The following is a 24916-nucleotide window of genomic DNA, read 5'->3' on the forward strand; positions in this document are numbered from 1 at the left end:
GCTCCTGCCAACCTAGCAGTTTGAAAGCACACCAGTGCAAGTAGATAAATAGGTACCACTGCAACAGGAAGGTAAGCAGCGTTTCCGTGCGCTCTGGTTTCTGTCACGTTGTGCCAGAAACGGTTTAGTCCTGCTGGCCACAGGACCTGGAAAGCTGTCTGTGGACAAAAGCTGTCTCTCTCGGCCTGAAAGCAAGATGAGCACCACAACCCCATAGTCGCCTTTGACTGGACTTAACCGTCCAGGGGTCCTTTACCTTTTGTTTTTACCAGTGAATCCTTCTACAAGGCCTGGAGATGCTGGGGACCTTGCCTGAACAATTTGGAATGGTTTGCAGTGGGGAGGAACGCCCAAGAAACTTTCCTTCCACGTACATCCTTCAATTTAAGTTACCTTAGGATCCAAGCCCATTTTTGAACAATTTCCCCCTTCCCCAGCAGTCCCCATTAATACGCCCCATACAGTGGTACCTCGGGTTGCATACGCTTCAGGTTACATAAGCTTCAGGTTACAGACTCCGCCAACCCAGAAATAGTACCTCGGGTTAAGAACTTTGCTTCAGGATGAGAACAGAAATCGTGTGGTGGTGGCGCGGCGGCAGCAGGAGGCCCCATTAGCTAAAGTGGTGCTTCAGGTTAAGAACAGTTTCAGGTTAAGAACGGACCTCCGGAACGAATTAAGTACTTAACCCAAGGTACCACTGTACCATGTTGTTCAGGTTTTGGTGTCAGTGGGGAAGGGAGGAATAGGAATCTTTTTGTCACGTGAACTTTCTTAACTCTGCAAAATTCTGGGGAAGTTGAGGAGACTCTACTACTTCGAAATGAAATGAGTTAGGATTATAGACAGAACTTTCTCTGGGTATATTCACTGAGTGCAGATGTGTTTTATTAGTTCTGCATAACAGGGATATTTAGGAGAAAGCGTACCCTAATTGGAATGCATTTGTTTCTCAGAAGAGGGAGTTGGCTGCTGGCAGGAAATTCCTATTTTTTCCTGTTTCTTCTTAGGCCATTAGGATTCTCCAGTTACTTAGAAGTATTTCCTTTGCAACTCTCTCCTGCTATATGACTCCATGAGCCCGTGATAAGATTTTTCTTCTGCTGCTGCCACTACAAAAGGTCTCTTTGATATGTTAGGGACATACACCCTTAATAGAACCTTAGAGGTTTGCCTAGGCCCCGGACAAGAGCCTCGAAGAAATAAAGATTAAGATAGACATGGTAATTGCAAGCTGTATCGACAGCCATCTGTAAGGCAAAACCAGAAAAATAATCCAAGTAGAGAAGTATGTTACAGAAAATCTCACTGATAGTCTCTCTCATTTATTGTATTTTTCTCTGGTCTGCTTAGTCTTTCTATTGTATATGAGGTCAGGTATGGCGCAGGTAAAGATGCAGGTGCCACTTTTCAGGTGATATGTGGTGTGCTTGTGCTGAGAATCACTGTAGGATTTGCAAAGGCAAAGGGCTTTGCTAGTACTTGACAACCAGCTGATCAACATCACCTGCAAAGACCTGTGTCGTTGCCTGCACTATTGTTATTGTTGTTGTTTGTTGTTGCTGTTGTTATTTACCTGAAGTATACCTGAAGGAGCGTCTCCACCCCCATCGTTCAGCCAGTATACTGACGTCCAGCTCCGAGGGCTTCTGGTGGTTCCCTCACTGCAAAAAGTGAGGTTACAGGGAACCAGGCAAAGGGCCTTCTCAGTAGTGGCGCCTGCCCTGTGGAATGCCCTCCCATCAGATGTCAAGGAAATAAGCAGCTATCTGACTTTTAGAAGACATCTGAAGGCAGCCCTATTTAGGGAAGTTTTTAATGTTTGATGTTTTATTACTTTTTTATTATCCTTGTTAATATTCAGTTGGGAGCCGCCCAGAGTGGCTGGGGAAACCCAGCCAGATGGGTTGGGTATAAATAATAATAATAATAATAATAATAATAATAATAACTATTATTATTACTATTATTTCAATTAATATACCACCCTTTATCAAGAGATCCCAGGGCGGTGTACAACATTAAAAACACATTACAGAACATCAATGATACAAACATAATAAAAAGCATACTGACAGACAGCCTAATAATAAAATAGTCGTTACAATAACAGTCCTCTTCTCCCACACTTTCCGAGGCCATAGATTATTTAATAGCCATAGGGCTAGGTAAAGAGGAATGTTTTTGCCTGGCACCCAAAGACATGTAATGATGGTGCCAGGCGAGCCTCTTTGGGGAGAGTATTCCACAATCGGGGAGCCACTGCAGAAAAGGCCTGTTTTCCCCACCACCACCTGCAAAACTTGGCCCATGGGGGTGGGGGGGGTAAAGCACAAGTCCGCCAGCCAGATTCTTTCTTTTTCTTTTTCAAATTTTTTTATTGATTTTCCAAAATTTAAACAAACATACATACATACATCTTAACTGTACTTAATCCAATCTTAGTAACATTATTAAGTGACTTCCTCAAATCCCCCTGGCTGAATATCAGTGTATATCATTGTAACAGTTTTCCAAAAACCAGTTTTCTCATAAAATTAACTTAATCACTTAACATCTTTCTTTCTTTTCATTTTAACTTTAAACATGCTATTCTCTAACAGTACATATTTAAATCCTAAGCCTATCTGGTATTTGCAAAATTTTCCAGTTAAATTATCTTAACATATTTAACTAAATAATCTTTGAATTTCATCTATTCCTCCTGGTAGTCCTCCTCCTTCTGGTCGCGGACTCTTCCAGTCAGGTCAGTTAGCTCCGAAAAGTCCATCATCTTCATCTGCCATTCCTCCACTGTTAGGACTTTTTGTGTTTTCCAGTTCTTAGCTAACAAAATTCTAGCTGCAGCTGTGGCATACAAAAACAGTCTAACATCTTTCTTGGGCAATTCCAAACCTGTTATTCCAAGAAGAAAGGCCTCTGGTTTCTTAACAAATGTATATTTCAACATTTTTTTTCAATTCATTATAAATCTTCTCCCACCTTGGGGCAGGTCCACCACATATGATAAAAAGTACCTTCTTTTTCTTTACATTTCCAACATAAATTATCAGTATTATGATATAGCTTTGCCGATTTTACAGAAGTAAAATCCACCAGCCATATTCAGTCCCCAACCCTTGTTTTACACTGAGAGAGAAACAGTGGTTGCCTTCACTTGTAAAGTTTGGCTTAGCATGTTACCTGAACTTGGGATCTTCGTTAAGGTATCTCCTCAGCCATGGTCTGTAGCCGTGGTTTGTCCTGTGATGAACGCTTGTGCTGAAGGAGGAGAGACCTTAACCGTGATCCAGAATTTGGATGACACGCTTGAGCTTAAAAAGCCAAGAGAGGACCAAAGTTGGTTTGAGCTCCTCTCTTGGAGCAAACCTATTTGCATAGTCCCAGGAAGCCATTGGCTTTTTAAACAGTGCTAATTTGGAAGGCCGTGGTTTCCTGTCTGTGTTGATATAGAAGAAGAGCGTCTGTTTGTGGCAAATAGATATCATACTTGGAGTTAGCTGTGCAAGGCTTTGTGGAGGGCAAGGCATGTGTTCTCACAGCACTGGGACTGGAAGACTGGCCCCTCCTTCAATTCTGTCTTCGGAGCATCTGTCTTAGCCACAAAAGCTCTGCTCTATGGTAAATCTGGCAGCCTGAGAAAAAGTAAAGAAGACACGCAAAAGGTATTCTCTAGAGCTTCATACAGCTAGGATGACGGATTTTGTAGCATTCGGTCATCCATCAGTTTTATTGTATATAGCCGAAGGCGACAGAGAATAAAAGGAAAGCTTTCCTCTAAAATCATACAACGTAACCTGTATCAGTTTACAACATAAAAAGAAATTTACAGCATTAAAAATTGAGATTGGAGTGCATTCACATGGCTGGAACGGAACTTCTTGGCTGCCAGCGAAATTTGGCTCCCGGGTGTGTAATATATAGATGTTTATCTGCTAGGGGTTCGACTTTCACTTCCTGTGCGGATCGACCTGGAAGCCAATTAAGAATTGGCGATACAAAAAAATCCCTCTGGGCGTTGTATACAGGGGGCAAATCAGCAGATAGTGTGTAATGTCTCCTACCTGATTGCATCCATATATACGATCCATATGGGGCATTCCCCGCTATCTCCCTTCTAAATATGCTGAGGGCATCCTGTTGGAATCTTAGTTCTACAAAGGCCCTGTGTAGTTGTGGGAAGGTCAGAGTCTCAAGGCAACGGGGCCTTGAGTGATTGGTCTTAATTTGGGGGTACCAAGTAGAGTAATGGGTGGCAATGATGGATGCTCTGGCTTGGTTGGCATCCTGGTCAAAAATCCAGTTCCTAAGGTCACGTGGGCTAAAGGCTAAGAAGAAGAGTTTTGGATTTGATATCCAGCTTTATCACTACCTGAAGGAGTCTCAAAGCAGCTAACAATCTCCTTTCCCTTCCTCCCCCACAACAAACACTCTGTGAGGTGAGCGAGGCTGAGAGACTTCAGAGAAGTGTGACTAGCCCAAGGTCACCCAGTAGCTGCAGGTGGAGGAGCGGAGACGCGAACCCAGTTCACCAGATTATGAGTCTACTGCTCTTGACCACTACAGCACACTGACTATACAAGTAGTTCTCCATTTGAAGATTATAAGCCCTAACCTTCTCTTGGCATTTTTGTGCCCAGCCTTAGTTGCTCTAACCAGCAGAGCTTAGTAAGAGTATGATCACTGAAGGCATATAGCCTGCGCTAGTATCTCAGATAGGCTAGATCAGAATCAGGCATGCCCAAAGTCCATTTTAGGGGCCTAATTTGGCCCCCTGGCCGGTTTTACCCAGCTCCTGTGGCAGTTTATTTATTGGTGTCAAATCCTAAAGAAAGCTCCACAACTTCATTCTTAAAAAAAGCTCAACAACTTTGGTTGGCCCACACGCACGTTCACTTCATCAAATTTAGCCCTCTTTGAAAAAAGTTTGGGCACCCCTGGGCTTGATCACTTCTGGCTGCAAGCGAGGGGAGGTCCAACTCCACTCTGCCAGTGTCCCGCAGGGAGGTCCCCAAATCTGCCTCATAAATTTATTTTGTGGGACCTCTATTTCAGATTTAACACCAGTTCCCCATATCTCAGCCCCACAGAGCACTTGGATGATGATTTTAGAGGCAAAGCTCTTAATAGCTGGGTTGATTAGCTGCCCATTATTTGAATGGAAGAACCTATATAACTGTCCAGTAGAACGGCCAGATATTAGCTGAATTGCTTCCAGATGGGGTTTCCACGATGACTTCCCATCAATAAATAATCCTAGATATTTAAATCTGGGTACTTGCTCTAGGGTGTGACTGTCTAGAGTTCAACTGGACTTGGTAGTCCTCTTGCCAAATACAATGACCTTGGTTTTATCGTAGTTAATTTTTATTTTTTAGATGCTCTTTTTTTTTTTTTTTACACAGTTGGCAAAATTTAACCTGTATCCTCCTGAGATTTTATTCTGAGATAACAAAACAGAATCATCAGCGCAGAGCAGAATTGATGATTCCCAGGGGTGGGGGTGAAAAAGGAGGGGGGGCCATATCAGGGATGAGATTATTTATATAGTAATTAAGTAGGAAGGGTGATTTTGTAGCATTAAGCTGTGCAACCTTGGGTGATTAAAAGTAGAAAAAGAAAACATAATTAAACGAAGAAATCAACCTGAGCCCTCTCTTTTTCTTAGATCTTGACACGTCTTAAATTTATGCAATAAATTAGCAAATCCTGCTTTTCTTCTGTAAAGCTCAGGGCAATGACATCACGTCCTCCAGCCAGTTTAGCCACTGAACAGATGTAGGCATACTTAGGTTGATGCACTATATGCACCTTCAGATTGATCTTTGAGATTAATAATAATAATAATAATATATTTATACTCACACATCTGGCTGGGTTGCCCCAGCCGCTCTGGGCAGCTTCCAACACATATAAAAATAATAATAAAAAATCAAACATTAATAGTAACAATTTGATCCAATATAAAAAGTCACAATAACAATTATATACGTTGAAAACATTTTCTCTTATGATAGTCCTTGTTCTATTTGGACAGCATGGTAAGTCAAACCTTGGTTTAGTGTAGCAGGACCAGAGCAGTTGGAGTCTCTTCCCGGGAGACCACACATTCATGCTAAGCCATGGTTTGGCTGAGTGTTACATGTGAACTCAGCCAATGACATTCTTACAGTTTCATAAAATGACTTAACATGTTTATATAAAGTAGCTCACTCACACTTTTTTATGCATTTGTAAAACTGAACAACTCACAGCTTTGAGAAGACCGTGGTTGGCAGGGGCAGAAATCATGTTGGAGCTCCTTGTAGGAGTCATGAAATATAAATGTGATTAATAAAGTAAACTTTACTGGCAGGCAAAATCAGTCGTAGTTTCTAGTTTCTGTTGATCAGAATTTAAAGTCATATAGCTTCACAAACCTTTTCCGTGTGATTTATGTTTATCAATGTCCGATAAATAAAGTGCAATTTTGTTTTTTGCAGTATATCCACTCGTCAGGCATAATTCATCGGGTAAGTAAAGAATCTCATTTCTGGGTTACTGTTTTTCTGTCCTGTAGTTTTAGACGGCTCTCTCACAGAAGCAAGCCAAAGGCATGAGAATGATTTAAGAAACAAACACCTAGTGGGTCAGCGCAATGTTAACTTAACGTTTGCCTTGATCCTGATTACAAAATCTGTTCCGCGACTGCTAAAATGAAAGGACTGTTTCCGATGAACAAAATACAATTAATGGGTTGCATCCCAAGTCAGCCTTTAGAGTACAGCCACTGAAATCCATGGGACTTAAGCTAATCATGAGCAACTTAAGTTCCACTGCTTTCAGTGGGTCTACTCTAAGCATGGCTAATTCCAGAACCAACCCCTTGACAGTTACATCCATTAGATTACATCCATTACATCACACATATTCACATGCTATTTTTCATCCTATCGATGGTAAGAAGAAAAAGAACTACAAAGAAGAGTAACTGTTTTATTACGTGGTTTTAATAATTAGGACCAAGGAACAGGTATCTGCTGTGACTAGGAAAATATGCATTGCTTGTTCCGTAGATATCTGATATGTTTTGGCTTCTTCTGTATGTTCTTAAAATACTATTTAAAACGCCAAGCTTTTGTAGCTAAATCAGAAATTATTGCCATTTTAGAGTAAGTATCACAATGTGGGGAGTGATATTCCTGTTGTTAAGTACCAGGAAAGCTCACTGTATGTAGGTGGTTTCTTGGGTTTGCTCAGTGGAAGTGTTATAATAAATTCTAAGTGTGCAGCCTTGTATTATAAAATAAAAGGCGCCTAAGTTGAACCTATGTCATTAACCTAGGCATTTCAGGCCTAGAATAGCATTAGTCCTAGATTAGATCTAGGTTTGATGTGCCCTGACCTTAGATACAGGATAAGGCTGTTTTCCGGATATGTGACAATTTCCACTTCAAGTTCTGACACTATCAGAAATCAAGAAATAAATAAAAATAAATAATGTCCAGTAGCACCTTAGAGACCAACTAAGTTTGTTTTCGGTATGAGCTTTCTTGTGCATGCAAACTTCTTCAGATACACTGAAACAGAAGTCACCAGAACCTCATATATATAGTGAGAGGGTGGGGAGGGGTATTACTCAGAAGGGTGGTAGGAATGGGTGATTCAGACCAGGTCTCCATGGTTTTAGGTTTGGTAATAAGTTGTAATTCAGCAACTGAATAGAGACATTGGATTCTTATCTCATTATACATGATAAAGCTATCTTTGGCCATCTCATCCCTTGCTTTTTCCTGTAAGACCAACTGCAGTCGTTAACAGTCGTCAACACCTATCGGGCCAATCACCGATTCCCCACCCTGCCCTAAACAATGCCCTCCGTTGAAAGAAGTACTGGTTTTTATTTTTATTTTAAATGCGTTCTTCCTGAAGAGAATTTCATCTCAGATTTCTTTGTTTTTAAATATATTTGTAGGACTTAAAACCTGGAAATCTAGCAGTAAACGAAGACTGTGAACTGAAGGTAAGAAATTTGAACACTTTGGGCTTACAGAAGTTTGAAGATATAGAAATGGATGTGGGGGGATTTGGTAATAGGACCTCGGAACTAATGTGATAGGAGCCTTTCAAAAGGAGGGTGGCGCAGGGTAGTACAGTGGTACCTCGGGTTAAGAACTTAAATTGCTCTAGAGGTACGTTCTTAACCTGAAACTGTTCTTAACCTGAAGCACCACTTTAGCTAATGGGGCCTCCCGCTGCCGGAGCACAATTTCTGTTCTCATCCTGAAGCAAAGTTCTTAACCTGAGGTACTATTTCTGGGTTAGTGGAGTCTGAAGCCTGAAGCGTCTGTAACCTGAAGCGTCTGTAACCCGAGGTACCACTGTATATAATTATTTTGTGGTAGTTCCTTTGAATGCCTTCTGAAGTTATAGAATAATGGCAGTGTTTGGGTCATAAGTTCACAAGGGTTGGTAGAAATGAGTTAAGCAAGCCAAGAAACAGGTTGCTTAACTCTGGTTACCCATTTCATCCCATCCAGGAAACCAGTTGACAGGTTTGATATAGCCAGTGTATTGAGCCACCGCTTGAAGTTTAATACAGCGGAACCTCGGTTGTCGAAAGTAATCAGTTCCGGAAGACTATTTGACTTCCAAAACGTTCGACAACCAAGGCGCAAAGGGCTGTCAGCAATTTCAATGGCGAAAATTGAGAAACACGCCTCGGAAGCCGTTCAACTTCTGAGGCACGTTCAAAAACGGAAGCAATTACTTCCAGGTTTTCAGTGTCCGAGTTCCAAAGCATTCAGCTTCTGAGACGCTCAAAAACAAAGGTTCCACTGTACCATGGTGTGTTCCGAAGCTATTAACCATAGCTTCCCAGATCAGAAATTATAATTAACTGAGAACTTTACAGCTTTGCCTCCTCACATGAAGGGCTCTGTGTGCGCCCACAAGGCCTGTTCATATCTTGGCTTATTAAATCGAGATACGATTGTCCAAACTAGCCCAGTGTGTCTTGAAGCCTGAAATAACATAATTCATAATTACTGGCTAAGGTAAGGTTGCTTGCACCATAGGCAATTAGCTGCTTTTTTTAGAGGGCCATGCACGACGGGTTTCATTGGTAATTATTGGACTTCACCCAAGATGCTGCGAGGTTCATTGTTTATAAGAGGAATGCAGAGCTGAGCATTTGCTTGCGTGGAATAAACTTTGCCAGAGGTATTTTACTAAGCTGCATGAAATAATAAGCAGGAATTGCAGTGCTACTGGGTTGAGGTAGTGTCATTAAAGTGCCAAGAAGAAAATCTATATTTTTTTGAACCAACTGGAAACGCTCTTACTTCAACATTCTTACTGTCTTTCCAAAACTAAAATTGCTCGTGCATGCAGTTGGGTTATTTCCCTTGCAGCAAAAGCTCTTGAGCCAATCACCTCAGCGTGGCTGTTGACGCCCTCCCAAAACCAGCAGTCGGGGAGTCCTCAATATCGCCGGCTGTGTCAGCTCAGGCAGGAAGACTGCTAGGCAGCAAGATGGGTGGTAAATCAGCAGAATCCCTAATCCATCCCAGTTGCCCAGGGCCAGGAACACATGTTCCCAACTGGACAGAGAGCCTGGAGGGAGAGAAAGAGAGACCAAAGCAACTTCACTTCCTATGTTGATGCTGCACTGAGTGGGCACAGCTGGGTGAGACCAACTTCCTCCTGCTCACCTACCCAGGTCTCAGTGATGCAGACCAGATTGGCTTCCTCATTCATAATCAGATAATGGATAAGGCAAGTCTTACTCAGAGCCAACTTGGCATTCAGCTATTGCAGCCACAGACCTGAGGGCTGGTTGATAAACGGTAAAGGACTCCTGGACAGTTAAGTCCAGTCAAAGGCGACTATGGGGTTGCGGCGCTCATCTCGCTTTCAGGCTGAGGGAGCTGGTTTTGTCCTCAGACAACTTTCTGGGTCATGTGGCCAGCATGACTAAACCGCTTCTGGTGCAATGGAACACAGTGATGGAAACCAGAGTGCACGGAAACGCCATTTACCTTCCCGCCGCAGCGGTACCTATTTATCTACTTGCACTGGCGTGCTTTCGAACTGCTAGGTTGGCAGGAGCTGGGACAGAGCAATGGGAGCTCACCCCGTCGTGGGGATTCAAACCGCTGACCTTCTAATCGACAAGCCCAAGAGGCTCAGTGGTTTAGACCACAGTGCCACCCGCACCCCTCAGGGCTGGCTGATAGGACAGGCGCAGTTCCCCAGGTTGGAAGAGGGTCTGGCACACAGCACAATCACTAACTGCTTGTCCCATGTGCCCCTTACCCGGCCTGCCCCACCTCTCACACCAAATCTTTCTGAATCACTGCAACTGGGGGCCCCACTGCTCTCCCCAGCTCCTCCCGGACACATGCAAACCCCATGTAAATTTGAAACAGTTAAAACAATTGTAGCATTGGCCCTGTCTCTGCTTTGTAGCTGATGCTGCAGCCAGGAGATGTAGACTGGCTGCAGGTGCAGAGGTCAAAGAGGTCAAAGCTGCTCTCAGCTGCTAGCACTGGCTTGCCTAACGGTGAAAAGCTCAGCTGGTGCAAGACTAGCAGGGAGTGGGTAGCTGTAGATCAGGGATCAGCAAGGTTTACCGGCCATGGGCCGAATCACTCCCACAGAGATAATCCGTGGGCCGGACTGGCGCAGCGTGACACCGAAAATCACACCTGCGCAGAAGCGATTTTCAGCATCTGGACATGCGCAGACACAATTTCTGGTATATGCGCAGGTACAATTTTCGGCACCGCTTGATGAGTCCCCACACTGCACTGCGCCGGTTTAGCGCAGTGCTCGGGGGACTTGCCAAGTGGGCGGCTCGGGGGCTGGTAAAATGGTTTTTGTGTGCCGCATCCGGCCCACGGGCCGCACGTTGCCGACTCCTGCTGTAGATGGTGCGGGGATTGGAAGTCTCTCCTTTTACTCTCTCCTGCTTGTCTCCTCGCCACAAACAGCATTCACTTGTTTCCTGGATCTTTGAACGGCCGAGCTACATTTTATATTCTATTAGAGCTAAAGGGAGTGTTGGGTATAAAAATATTTGCATTTGAACGCTGGGAAGCTGCACCAGCAGCAAAAAAAACAAGCCCATAACCTGAAGACGATCAAACCCTTCCAAGCACACTGCTGAGTTGTGGCATTAATAGAATGGCATTGACTATGTAATTGCAACTTTCTCGATAAAATAATAGGTTTAAGTTAAAAGGGAAGTGGGAAAAGAGTGATTTGATCCGACTGATGTGTTAAGTATTGCTGCCTTTTATCATTCAGTTGTGCAGTTCAAAAAAACAACAACCACAAAACCACTTCTGTGAACTAGAATTACCACTTACTGTTGCCAGAAAAAAAAAACTAGTATGCAGAGACAACGTCCCTGGTCCCCTTCATATAATGAATAGTCTCTTTTAGATAAATGCCATTCCTTGGGAAAGTGCTTTTCAGTGTGAACAAGGATATCAAAACCAAGTAGACATCTGCATTTCTCTGAAACAAAGCAGTTGTTTCACTGCAAGTGGCTCTGTCACCAGCGCCGAAACTTGGGAAGGGTTAGCAATGATGTCAGATTCAGCGAGAGAGAGATTGTTTTCAATTTGCATTTGTCGTCGAAGAATGTGTGCTTAAGTCTGTGGTTGCTGTTTCTTGATGGAAATAAGTAGACCTGGGTGACATATCGAGACATCGCCCGGGACCGGTTTGACGGCCAGACCACAATGTCACCTTCACCCAGCTGTATATCGCGAATGAAATCACTGCCGCTCTTGAGTACCTCCGCCACCAGTGCCCGGCAAATGGAGAGAAGAACAAAATGCATCAGCCCCAGCCCTGCTGAGGCATTGGGGTGAAATTGTCGCCACTCCTGCTGAGGGAGCTGAGGCAGTTTGACCCCGGCGACTTGCGTGGCCGTGGCCAATGCAGCTCATTCCTCTGCACAAGTATTTACAGTGGTACCTCAGGTTAAGTACTTAATTCGTTGCGGAGGTCCATACTTAACCTGAAACTGTTCTTAACCTGAAGCACCACTTTAGCTAATGGGGCCTCCTGCTGCTGGTGGTGAACGAAAGAGGTTCAAACACTCTCTCAAGGCAAATCTAAAATAAATGTGGTATAAACAACTGGGAAATACTGGCCTGCAAACGCTCCAATTGGAGAACAGCCTTTACCAAAGGTGTCATGGGTTTTGAAGACACTCGAACTCAGGACGAAAGGGAGAAACGTGCTAAGAGGAAGGCATGCTTGGCAAACCCTCACCATGATCAACTCCCACCCGGAAACCAATGTCCCCACTATGGAAGGATGTGTGGATCCAGAATTGACCTCCACAGTCACTTGTGGAACCACTGTTAAAACTGTGTTTATGGAAGACAATCTTACTCAGCTATGAGTGATCACCAAAGAAGAAGAAGACATTATGTAGATTTAGCAGTTAAGTGGTTCCCCATCCTATGAAATCAGACCTCAGCAAAATATGAAATAAATAAATAATAAATAAAAGAATAAATAATGAAATTAATAGTTTCAGCAGGAACCTTCCTGCTTGACACCCAAGGTTAAAACATCAGATTTTGACCTAAAAATAGACTACAGCTGACAGAGAGATAGGAAACTTAAGATTTACAAAATTGATTTATTTTATTTTATTAATGCAGGGAAGTTTGAGTAATTGACGGTTCATGCTTTAAAAACACCGTTCAGTTCCCAAGAGGAGACTTTGCTTTGTCGCACATCCATCTTCTAAGAAATCAGCAATGCTCCACAGACCTATTATCTGTGACAGAATTGTAGTGTAAAACACCGCTGTCAAAACAAGCAGACCTTATTAACCCTGAAACATTTTAAGAGTGAAGCGTAAGCCCTGTAGAAAAATTACCGTCTCTTAACCGAAGGGTTGAAGGGCTTGTGACTGCAGCCAGCCTTTGTAATCATATTACACAGATCTGCTGTAACTACGTTTTAAATCCTTGCAACTAACTGCAGCCTGTGCTTCAGTGACAGTTTGCAGAGCACCAGGCAAAATGATGCTTATTGCATATACAGCCTCAGACTGCTATCCTTTTATTTTAAAGTAGCCTCTGCAAGTTATGAAAGGATCCTGCCCTGGGACTTCTTGCAACAGAGAGCGCAACAGTGTTTAAGATTCCTTTGCGTGCTTAATGGCCTGATGCTGTCAACCACTGGTGACCATCCCATAGTGTCTGTGAGCACAAACCTCCATAAATAAGTATCGAACTGGGTGCAGTGAGAAAGCATGTACAGTGGTGCCCCGCAAGACGAATGCCTCGCAAGACGGAAAACCCTCTAGACGAAAGGGTTTTCCGTTTTGGAGGTGCTTCGCAAAACAAATTTCCTATGGGCTTGCTTTGCAAGACGAAAATGTCTTGCGAGTTCCTGCGGGGTTTTTTTCCTTTTCCCCCCCTTTTCCCCAAGCCGCTAAGCCGCTTATCAGCTGATCCGCTAAGCCGCTTAACACCTGATCGCTAAGCCGCTTATCAGCTGATCTGCTAAGCCGCTTATCAGCTGATCCGCTAAGCCCGCTAAGCCGCTAATAGCGCTAATCCGCTAAACCGCTAATGGGCTTGCTTCGCAAGACGAAAAAAACCGCAAGACGAAGAGACTCGCGGAACGGATTCTTTTCGTCTTGCGAGGCACCACTGTACACACAACTGAAGTGATGGACATGAGGCAGGAGTTGATAATGCAGGTGAGCTGCGCACAGGTGAGCTGCATGCAAGCTGCCGGCCAGCCCTGTGGAGCCTCCTTTTATTGAGACAAATATGCAAACCAGGCAGATACATTTTGGGCTGTGACCTTTACACATCTTCCGGTCCCGAGATACTGGGGTGGTACAAAATTATTTTGGCACCTGTTTCCACCGCGTCATTTTCCCCTTGCACAGTGTATGACAAAGGAGACAAAAGGTCTCAGAGACAAAGGTTACCGACAGGGCACCGCAGACTACTGAGACCGCAAAAGGTTAGACAGAGGCAACAGTGTTCAGACAGGCATGGCTTTGTCTGTGAGGGGTGTGTGTGCTCCGCACCCCAAGGTCACACGTGCAGGCAGACTGAGGCTGCCTGCGGGTGGGGAGTGTGCTCCCTCTGGACCCCACTCCCCACTCCGCGATCATCCCTACACACAACCTCATAGATATTGGTGGATACGCATGGTTCCCGTCACCCAGAGTATGGTCTTTTTAAAATAAGAGACTTAAGAGTAGAAGTATAGAATGCACCTTGCCACCACTTCTGGGACCCATGACTAACATTTCTTTGCCTAGTTGGTGCTAAGTAAGCAATGGCGATCTATCGGCAACATCTTTTAATGCGAGAGGAAGAGAGGTGATCTCCACTAATTCTCCCTGCACCAACTTCCTTCCACATTCTGGCTTTTCCACAGAATCCCACAATACGATACAATACTCTTTATTGTCATTGTCCCATACAGAACAACGAAATTGGGGGGGGGGGTCTACATAAGACATTCAAAACCAACAAGCCTGCTATCCCAACCTGGTTAGCCCCCTAAAAACTCTGATACCCTATTTTAAAAATACAGTACACTCCCATTGAGACTCCTTACACTGCATTTAAAACCAAAATCACATTTGGATAGAAACTGTTTCTCAGGCGGCTAGTCCTAGTCTTTATAACCCTGTACCTTCTTCCAGAAGGCAGAAGCTGAAAGAGATCATTTCCGGGGTATGCACTATCCTGCGCTATCTCTGCAGCTTTCTTCTGACATCTGGAAGCGTAGATTTGATCCAAGGTGGGAAGAGTGCACCCAGTTATTCTCTCTGCAGTCTTTACAACCCTGGACAGCATTGTTTTTCCCCTGACCGTGCAGCTCCCAAACCACACACGCAGACCATAAGTTAATACACTCTCAACAGTACAATGGTAAAATGCCATCAACAGGTCCTTTGAGAGATTGTTTTTCCAGAGGATTCTCAGAAAATATAACCTCTGCTGTGCTCTCTTCATCAGGTCTTTGCTGTTTTCTCCCCTCTGAAATGGTGGTACTAGGGGCTGCAGCAGGAAAAGGGTGAAATTTTGCCCCTTATTTCTCAACCCAATTATCATAGCATGAATCTTAGCCCCATAGGTCTTTAAACCATCATTCAAAGTGATTAATTTTCCTTTCGCTTCATATACTCTGGCTTTGAAAACAGATGCTGGGACAGAGCCCTCGATCCGGACCTCTTAGCGAAGAAGAAAAGTATTTTTCTTCTCGCTTAACAGAGCACAACAGCACCGTTTCCTCCCCAGCATTATAATGGCAATCAGGAGTGTAATTTTGCATGTTTATTACCAATGTGATTTTTTCAATTGCAGTGCTAGAACATCGGTTTAACGCGTTCTGCTTCTCTGCCACCCCTGTTTTCGATGTGTTTATGACTAATTTGGAGTTGCAAATTGAATGCGTCTTTGGTTCCTCTGTAACAGATTCTGGATTTTGGGCTAGCAAGGCATACAGATAGCGAGATGACTGGCTACGTGGTTACCAGATGGTACAGAGCCCCAGAAGTTATACTTAACTGGATGCATTATACACAAACAGGTAATTGTCGTGTTTGTGCTCAGATTAACACTGTAACTTGAGCTCTTCTAGTGGCATCATTACACAAAGCTACCCTGTGCTTATATTTGTCTCACGGAATACCAACCAAGGGGTGTTGCTTTGTACATAATCCCCTGATCTCTGTTGTGTTAATTGCAATTCTCAGTCTGTTTATATCTGGAACAAAAATGAGGGCAGCTGTTAACTTCCGCGGAGGCCTTCCAGGTGTCTTGAGAAACAATTCCAGCTTCCCCTCGGGAAATCAAGGAACGTTTTCTACCATTCATGGGTTCCAAGGTATTGCCATATGGCAATCTAGCTACCTCAGGGTATGCCTGGCTTTCAGCCTGCCTTCTCATTGTCTCAGTGTCCTTATTAACTTCCTAGAACAACTTCAGTCCCAGGCAGTAGATACAGTCTTGCAGATACTGGCAGATACTCCTGTTCCTATAGCCATCTGCTTGACCAAACCATCACCATCGTCATCATTGTTATTATTATTAAGCTGTTTCTGCCTCCAGTATTGGTCCGCCCTTTCCTGTAGTCCAGCGGTTCTCAACCTGTGGGTCCCCAGATGTTGTTGGACTACAACTCCCATAATCCCTGAGCTCTGGCCTTGCTAGCTAGGGATGATGGGAGTTGTAGTCCAACAACATCTGGGGACCCACAGGTTGAGAACCGCTGCTGTAGTCCTTTTCCTTTCTCTTGAGTGCTAACCATTGGTTGCCTACTCAACCGCACTTCTGTTGAAGTCACTTGATGCCTTTGAATGCTCGTTCCACAATAAATCAGATGTTGGCATCCGCATCTGGGATAGCTCAGTCAGTAGGCCATGAGACACTTCATCTCAAGGTCATGGGGAAAAGATTTCTGCATTGCAGAGGGTTAAACTAGATGACCCCTCCCCAAATGGTCCCTTCCAACTCTACAGTTCTATGATTTGTGTCGAGAAACAATGGAGTGTGCCTCCAAGGGTGAAGTCAAACCACTGCGAAAGCAGCACTGAAGTTACCTCCCCGGGGTGCAACACAGCGATCAAACACAGCGATCAAAAGGTTGGCGGTTCGAATCCCTGCAACAGGGTGAGCTCCCGTTGCTTGGTCCCTGCTCCTGCCAATCTAGCAGTTCGAAAGCACGTCAAAGTGCAAGTAGATAAATAGGTACCGCTGTGGCGGGAAGGTAAACGGCGTTTCTGTGCGCTGCTCTGATTCGCCAGAAGCGGCTTAGTCATGCTGGCCACATGACCTGGAAGCTGTACGCTGGCTCCCTTGGCCAGTAAAGCGAGATGAGCACCACAACCCCAGAGTCGGCCACGACTGGACCTAATGGTCAGGGGTCCCTTTACCTTTACCTCTACCTGGCTGCAGGAGCTGCCGGAAAGAGGCATACAAAGGCACCATCCAACCATTTTAAGGACGCCACTCCGGATTTGTGTAGTCTTTACTCCTTAGCCTTTTCTTCTCCTGAAGATATCTCACAAGGCAGCAGAGGTTTACGATCAGTGTTTTCCTTCTCCTAGATGAGCTACCTTCCCAGGTTGACGAGTCCCTCTACAGCAGGCATGTCCAAAGTCCAGCCCGGGTGCCAAATCAGGCCCACTGGTCGATTTAATCTGCCCGCCCCCCCCCCAGCAATTCTGAGAAATGAATCTGTTGCGGCCCCTGAGTGCCTGCTGCTTGGCTTGCGCTGCCCAGGAGCCAACACTGTGCCAAAGGCATTTCCCTTCTCCAGGGAAATGGTGTTGTGGGCTTGTCACGGAGCTCTCCCCTGCGTCACTCCTTGGGGCGACCAATCTGGTTGGTGGGGGGCGTGGCCTAACCTAAGGTAAATGTAAGTTCAACCCAATAATTTTTAGGGGGGGAGCAATCCTTTAAAAAGGTCAACAACTTTGGGGCAAAATCCTAAAAAAGCTCAACAACTTTGACCGGCCCTCATGCATGTTCACTTCATCAAATCTGGCCCTCTTTGAAAAAAGTTTGGACATCACTGCAGAACTGCACTTCATCATGTGCAGAACTGCCTAAAGCACTATTTATCAGAGCAGTTAAGAACTTATACCAAGTCAGATTGCTGGAACGTCTTAACTCAACATTGTCTCTACCCAGAGAGCCAGTGTGGTGTAGTGGTTAAGTGTGGTAGTCTCGTAATCTGGGGAACCGGGTTCGTTTCCCCGCTCCTCCACATGCAGCTGCTGGGTGACCTTGGGCCAGTCACACTTCTCTGAAGTCTCTCAGCCCCACTCACCTCACAGAGTGTTTGTTGTGGGGGAGGAAGGGAAAGGAGAATGTTAGCCGCTTTGAGACTCCTTAGGGTAGTGACAAAGCAGGATATCAAATCCAAACTCTTCTACCCTAACTTGGCAGTGGCTCCCCAAGGTTTCAGACAGGTGAGGTTCTCAGCCCTACCTAGAGATGCTGAACCTGAGTCATTCTGCATGCAGAATGGATTCTCTACTGCAGAGGTACTGCCCTTTCTCAAGTAGTCATTCAGCCATGAAGGTCACTGGGTGACCTGGGCAGTCACCATCTCTCAACCTAGCACACCTCAAAGGATCCCTTGGGTAAAATGGGGCAGGGAGAGAATTAACCACACCACCTAGAGCAGTCTTTCTCAACCTGTGGGTCCCCAGATGTTATTGAACTACAACTCCCATCACCCCTAGATAGCTAGGCCAGAGCTCAGCGATGATGGGAGTTGTAGTCCAACAACATCTGGGGACCCACAGGTTGAGAACCGCTGACCTAGAGCAAGGGTAGGCAAACTAAGGTCCAGGGACTGGATCTGGCCTAATCACCTTCTAAATCTGGCCCGGGGACAGTCCGGGAATCAGCGTGTTTTTACATGAGTAGAATGTGACCTTTTATTTAAAATGTATCTCTGGGTTATTTGTAGGGCATAGGAATTCGTTCATATATATTTTTCCAAATATAGTCCCCCCCCCAAAGGTCTGAGGGACAGTGGACTGGCCCCCTGCTGAAAAAGTTGACCTTGAGCTCCATAGAGAAATGGTGAGGTGTATTAAATACCGTATTTTTTGCTCTATAAGACTCACTTTTTCCCTCCTAAAAAGTAAGGGGAAATGTGTGTGTGTCTTATGGAGTGAATGCAGGCTGCGCAGCTATCCCAGAAGCCAGAACAGCAAGAGGGATTGCTGCTTTCGCTGCGCAGCGATCCCTCTTGCTGTTCTGGCTTCTGGGATTCAGAATTTTTTGTTTTGTTTTGTTTTCCTCCTCCAAAAACTATGTGCATCTTATGGTCTGGTGCATCTTCTAGAGCGAAAAATACGGTAAATGAAAACCTAATGACACAGTGGATGGCCCCAACTCAGAATCACAACTTGCTGCGTTCGTCCATAGTTGCTCACTCTTGAAAGTAGAAAAGGAACATTTGTAATCCAGTCCTCCACAGCTCCCCCAAAAGCACACATTGGGTTGCGTCAAGGCGCTACTCCTCTTGCAGAAACCAAATGCACATTTTGCAATTGCAAACCAAAATACTTTATGTGCCTTGCCTCGTAAAGGATTTGTTTTTCTGCATAAAGCACAGGCATAAGCTGAACTTGAAAGGTCTCGCACAGCAATTCAACGTAACCATTTTCTGTATTTCAGTTGACATCTGGTCAGTGGGGTGCATCATGGCTGAGATGATCACGGGAAGGCCGCTCTTCAAAGGCAACGATCGTATCCTTTCACGGCGAACACTTGGCATCTTGGAGGTCCCAGGCCACAGAGAGGTTAGGCTGGACTCCACCAGAGCCAGGGCTTTTTCGGCTGTGGCTCCGATCTGGTGGAATGCTCTGTCACAAGAGACTAGGGCCCTGCGGGACTTGACATCTTTCCGCAGGGCCTGCAAGACAGAGCTGTTCCGCCAAGCCTTTGGCCAGGGCACAGCCTGACTCCATCCTTTGGCAATCTTCACAGAACTCTAGCCCAATGGTTGCCATGAATTTGATTTGAAGTAATTTTTTAATGAAATGATTTTAGAATGTTGTATTATTTTATTGTTGTTAGCCGCCCTGAGCCCGGCCTTGGCTGGGGAGGGCGGGATATAAATAAAAATTTATTATTATTATTGTATTAATATTAATATTAATATTAATAATAAGATGTAGAAGTATGTAAGAATCTGGGTGTCAAAAGTGTGCGAGTTCAGAAACACTTTAAACAAATAATTATCCCTTGAGCTTCTTGCTTCCAAATGTCTGGGGTTTTTTTTAAAGTTTGTGTTTCGGCCAAAATTTGCAAAGAGGGAAACTTAATAGTACATCACGGCTGCTTTGCATTACTAATTGCAAGTAGAAATTCACATTTGTAAGACTCCCTGGCACACAGGGCTGGTTTTTTAGTTAATCATATATACTTGGTTGCCAGCTATGCTTTACAACTTCGTATCTGTCCCTTCCTTCCCTGCTGTGGGACTACATAGAAGCTCAGCAAGTATTACTGAAAGTCAGGGACAGCTAAAGCTAAGGAAGGCTGCCCTCAAAAGCTTGCAGAAAGTCCTTATAACCAGTTTTGAAAGAGAAGTATAAAACTATCTGAGCTCTAATGTGGCTTATAAAAGCTTGTGGAAACATGAATGAATGAATGAATGAATGAATGAATGAATGAATGAATCTTTATTTGTGTCAGCCATTGGCCATAGCAATAAAACACCAATACGATATACAAAGAATAGAAATAAAAAGTCAATTCTATAAAATACATTTTAGGGTTTTGAATCAATAGTCAAATAGTGGAGCTTGCAACCTTTGCTGTCACCTGCTCATCTTGATCTGCCAAGAGAAAGGACCCTGTGTCAGTGGTTGGACGACCCAGAATGGACAATAAAAGAAGGGTGATAATCTCATTCAAGTCTTTGTGCAAACATATTTTTTCTGTCAGGTCCAAAGCTGAGCTATGAAGTGTCCTCCCCATTGCTATCTCTGAATGGTATTCAGAGGTCATCCTTAGCCAGCTGTGGTTTTGAGAAGGTATAAGAGACAAGTAGACTTTAGCATGTAGAAGCCAAGACCGTCTAAAACACCTCTCCTTTTTACACGCGTTGTATTTTCCAGTATTAATAGCAAGAAAAACCAGTTCTGTTACAACATGCTTTTTTATTTTGACATACATACTGAAGATTTGACTCCTGACTTTGGCATTCAGACCTGGACCAGCTCACAGAAATAATGAAAGTAACAGGCACACCAACTCAAGATTTTGTACAGAAACTGCAAAGTCAAGATGTAAGTAGCTCTTGCTTTCTCTATTTCTTAAGGACATAGTGCAGATTCAGAAATGTCATGTGGATTGCACCAGTTCAGGTGGGAGACGGCATATATGCTTTTTCATAGTAATTTTCATTGTACCTTTGTTTTGGAAGATCGTTTTTATTATTATGTAGTAGTCTGAGACACAACTGAATTTGAACTCCATGGATAGCACTGAGAATAAACCCGATGGGGCAGACTAAATTTGATGCCATTTCTTTATTGTAAATGTTAACATCCTGTTTTGGCTTCTTTCAAGGCAAAAAACTATATCAAAAGCCTTCCAAAAGTGCAGAAAAAAGACTTTGCTGCTATCTTGAAGTATGCAAATCCTTTAGGTAAGTAAATATAGATGGACGTCACGAATAATAAAGCTGTGTGGTATAGCATGGCAGTGAACAATTAAGTTTAATTGAAGTTGGACAGATACTTTCTGTCCTTTTCTAACAAGCTTTTCCAATAATTTTGCTGCTATCTGAAAATTCCTCTGTACAAGATATTTATCCCCACCTGAATTAATCCATCTCCCATTAGGACGGCCAACTTTTAAGCAAGGTGTGGTATAAGAGAATGTTACTGTTTCATTAAAAGGTAAAGGACCCCTGACAGTTAAGTCCAGTCGCGAACGACTCTGGGGTTGCGGCGCTCATCTCGCTTTACTGGCCAAGGGAGCTGACATTTGTCCTCAGACAGTTTTTCCGGGTCATGAGGCCAGCATGACTAAGCCGCTTCTGGCAAAACCAGAGCAGCGCACGGAAACGCCGTTTACCTTCCCACCAGAGCGGTACCTATTTATCTACTTGCATTTTGATGTGCTTTTGAACTGCTAGGTTGGCAGGAGCAGGGACCGAGCAATGGGAGCTCACCCCGTCATGGGGATTCAAACCGCCGACCTTCCAATCGGCAATCCCTAGGCTCCGTGGTTTAGACCACAGCGCCACCCGCGTCCCTGTTTCATTAGTAAGGCAGAAATAAATACTTTCAAAAGCTGTGTGACAGTTTCCATACTTCATCTTTTTGGTTTTATTGTAATATTGCACCAGTAGCTACTCAGAGAAATAATGTGAAGCCAACTTTATATCATATACTTTTTATTATAAGGCTATCTCGAGTATTCCAGAAAGTCAATAAAGCTGCAAAATCTCTCTTGTTGTTTCAGCAATCCCTTCCCCTTCCTACCCTAATGGCCTCATGCTGTCCCTACTTTCGTGATTTGTAAGGATACGCTCTTCCTTCTAGGCGTACCTAATAATAATAATAATAATAATAATAATAATAATAATAATTTTATTTATACTCCGCCCTCCCCGGCCAAGACAGGGCTCAGGGTGACTAACACCAAATACATAATACATTAAAAACACAAAATCAAACAATTGATTAAAATACAGTTCAAAATCACATTTAAAATCAAATCAGGTGGGAACCCATGAATCACAACCGTAGGGGTAAGGAATATTAAATGTTCACCAGGCCCGGCCACCCGTGCTGGTCCCATGTGGGCCAATAGGAGGAGCCAAGAGGCCACTTACATACAGGGTCCCATAGAAAGAGGGAAGAAGGAAGGGGGTCAGACTGGGTCTGGACCAAGGGCCTGGTGCAACAGCTCCATCTTGCAGGCCCTGCGGAAAGATGTCAGATCCCACAGGGCCCTGGTCTCTTGCGACAGAGCGTTCCACCAGGCTGGGGCCGCAGCAGAAAAGGCTCTGGCCCTGGTCGAGGCCAGTCTAAGCTCCCTGAGGCCCAGGACCTCCAAAGTATGATTGTGGACCGTAAGGTCCTCCGTAGGGCGAACCAGGAGAGGCGGTCCTGTAAGTATGAGGGTCCTAGGCCATATAGGGCTTTAAAGGTTAAAACCAGCACCTTAAACCTGACCCTGTACTCCACCAGGAACCAGTGCAGCTGGATGAATTTGCTTCAATCCCAAGGAACTGAGTGGCCTCTGAAACGGCAAAAGCCACTCCTGATCTATATGATCGTCCATTAGCATAGTTAAGCTCGGCATTATTTTCTTAAACCTGACCTGCTGCTGGAAAATTAAAATCATTACGTTTCGTGCTGGGTCTTAGTGCTTTCCCTCTCCTTTGTTGATCCAGCTGTGAACCTTTTGGAGAAGATGCTGGTGTTAGACGCAGAGAAGAGAGTGACGGCTGCAGAAGCTTTAGCGCACCCTTACTTTGAAGCCATTCATGATCCTGAAGAGGAAACCGAAGCAGAGAAATACGACGACACTTTTGACAACATGGATCTGCCCCTGGATGAGTGGAAATGTACGTTTGGTACATTTTGGCAATCTTCAGGCTAGGACAGAAAACATCTATGGGCTCTTGTGCAAATAGGCTTATAATTAAAATATACTTCAGGTGAATTTAGAAATCCAATGCAGTGAATTTCTATACGTGTCCTCCTCCCTCCAGCCCTCATTGGTTCTGTATAGTTTTCCTTTCCATTCTACTCCCGTTCCCCCATGTTTATCACCTATTTATCAACATTTGTATTGTGCAACAAATCAGACTGCTAATCCACATATTGCCTACTTCACTGTTTCCCAAACTTGGGGCTCCAGCCTTTTTTTTGGACTACAACTCCCATCATCCCTAGCTATCAGGACCAGTCGTCAGGGATGATGGGAACTGTAGTCCAAAAACAGCTGGAGTCCCATGTTTGGGAAACAGGTCTTAGGCCAGGGATGGGGAATCTATGGACATCAGGTGCAATTGGACTCTGACCCCCATCAGCCCTAGCCAGCATGACCAATAGTTAGGATAGTAACATCTGGAGAGGCACAGGTTCTCCATCGCTGGCCTAAGAATGGCAGACGTAATGTAGAAAGCCATTGTAGACAGTTTCCATTAGGACAGCTTCCTGTCTTAAGCAGAGGACATTCTGAGCCCTAATTCCTGCAATTTTAAGAGGATATGCCTGAAATAGGATCTGGCATCTTCTGTTTGCAAAGTGTGTGTTTGACAACATGAGTTATGGCTCTCCACTCAATTGTCATGTCATCTACCTTCTCCTCTTGCATAGTTTTGGTTTCACTGCTGTTGATTCATCAAGCCAGTCTGACCTGTTGTAATACCTATAATAGGGATTATATACCGTATTTCTCGCTCTATAACACGCACCCGACCATAACACACACGTAGTTTTTAGAGGAGGAAAATCCGTAGGCATGCCACCCGTAGGCATTCCCTCCATAACACGCACAGACATTTCCCCTTACTTTCTAGGAGGAAAAAAGTGAGTGTTATGGTGCAAAAAATACGGTATATATATATACCGTATAAAATATTATAGTTAATAATGAAGATATAGATCAGGCATAGGCAAACTCGGCCCTCCAGATGTTTTGGGACTACAACTCCCTAGCTAACAGGCCCAGTGGTCAGGGATGATGGGAATTGTAGTCTCAAAACATCTGGAGGGCCGAGTTTACCTATGCCTGATATAGATGCTATTAACATATAATTAATTATAGCTAAATCAGAGGCCCTCACACTGTCAATGATGGGGGTGGGATATTTTCCCTGTCTGGTGGTACTTCACAATAAGAAATAGGGATGTGAGTCATTATTTCCCTGAATGCGAAAGCAATTCTTTTTCTTTCTTGTTTCCCCAGGCATCACATTCAAAGAAGTGACGAACTTTAAGCCTCCACAGTTGCCCGAGTCGAAAGAGACAGCAGTGTAAAACCACTGGGACCAATTTCCTTAGAAATCAAATGAAGGAAGGAGGGTGTAAAATTTTAAATATATATATAATTTAATTGTACAAACCTTTTTATAAATAAACTGGATGTAATCTGTCTAACCTGTGTTCTGAGGGAATATTTGCATTCCGGACTTCAGCTAGGAACCTAATGCCATCATAAGCGGCACACCACGACTGGGTGAATATTTTGTTTCTGCCGCACATTGCTTATACCTTAGAGTATGTATTTCCCTCTCTCACAACCCCAAAGCTCTCACAACATGCTACAGGCAGCGGCGTAGCGTGGGTTGTCAGCACCCGGGGCAAGGCAAGTAATTTGCGCCCCCTAACCCGGGGCAAGGCAAGTAATTTGCGCCCCCTAACCCCTAACCTGCCGCCGCT

At 44.3% G+C, this 24916-nt stretch overlaps 1 protein-coding gene across 1 annotated transcript in view; it reads left to right on the forward strand.

Annotated features, from left to right (window-relative positions):
• The window catches only part of MAPK12 (mitogen-activated protein kinase 12), a 46984-nt gene extending 22350 nt beyond the window's left edge, over positions 1 to 24634 (forward strand). The window contains exons 5-12 of the mRNA XM_081023800.1: positions 6483 to 6512; positions 7955 to 8002; positions 15459 to 15573; positions 19182 to 19253; positions 20721 to 20800; positions 21084 to 21162; positions 22921 to 23094; positions 24444 to 24634. Of these exons, the coding sequence (XP_080879926.1) occupies positions 6483 to 6512; positions 7955 to 8002; positions 15459 to 15573; positions 19182 to 19253; positions 20721 to 20800; positions 21084 to 21162; positions 22921 to 23094; positions 24444 to 24514 (669 nt within the window). The 3' untranslated portion in view covers positions 24515 to 24634. The remainder of the gene's footprint in view (positions 1 to 6482; positions 6513 to 7954; positions 8003 to 15458; positions 15574 to 19181; positions 19254 to 20720; positions 20801 to 21083; positions 21163 to 22920; positions 23095 to 24443) is intronic.
• Positions 24635 to 24916: the final 282 nt, after the last annotated feature.

Source organism: Podarcis pityusensis (assembly GCF_964106645.2).
Source record: "Podarcis pityusensis genome assembly, chromosome: 10".
In the NCBI taxonomy this organism is placed as follows: domain Eukaryota; kingdom Metazoa; phylum Chordata; class Lepidosauria; order Squamata; family Lacertidae; genus Podarcis; species Podarcis pityusensis.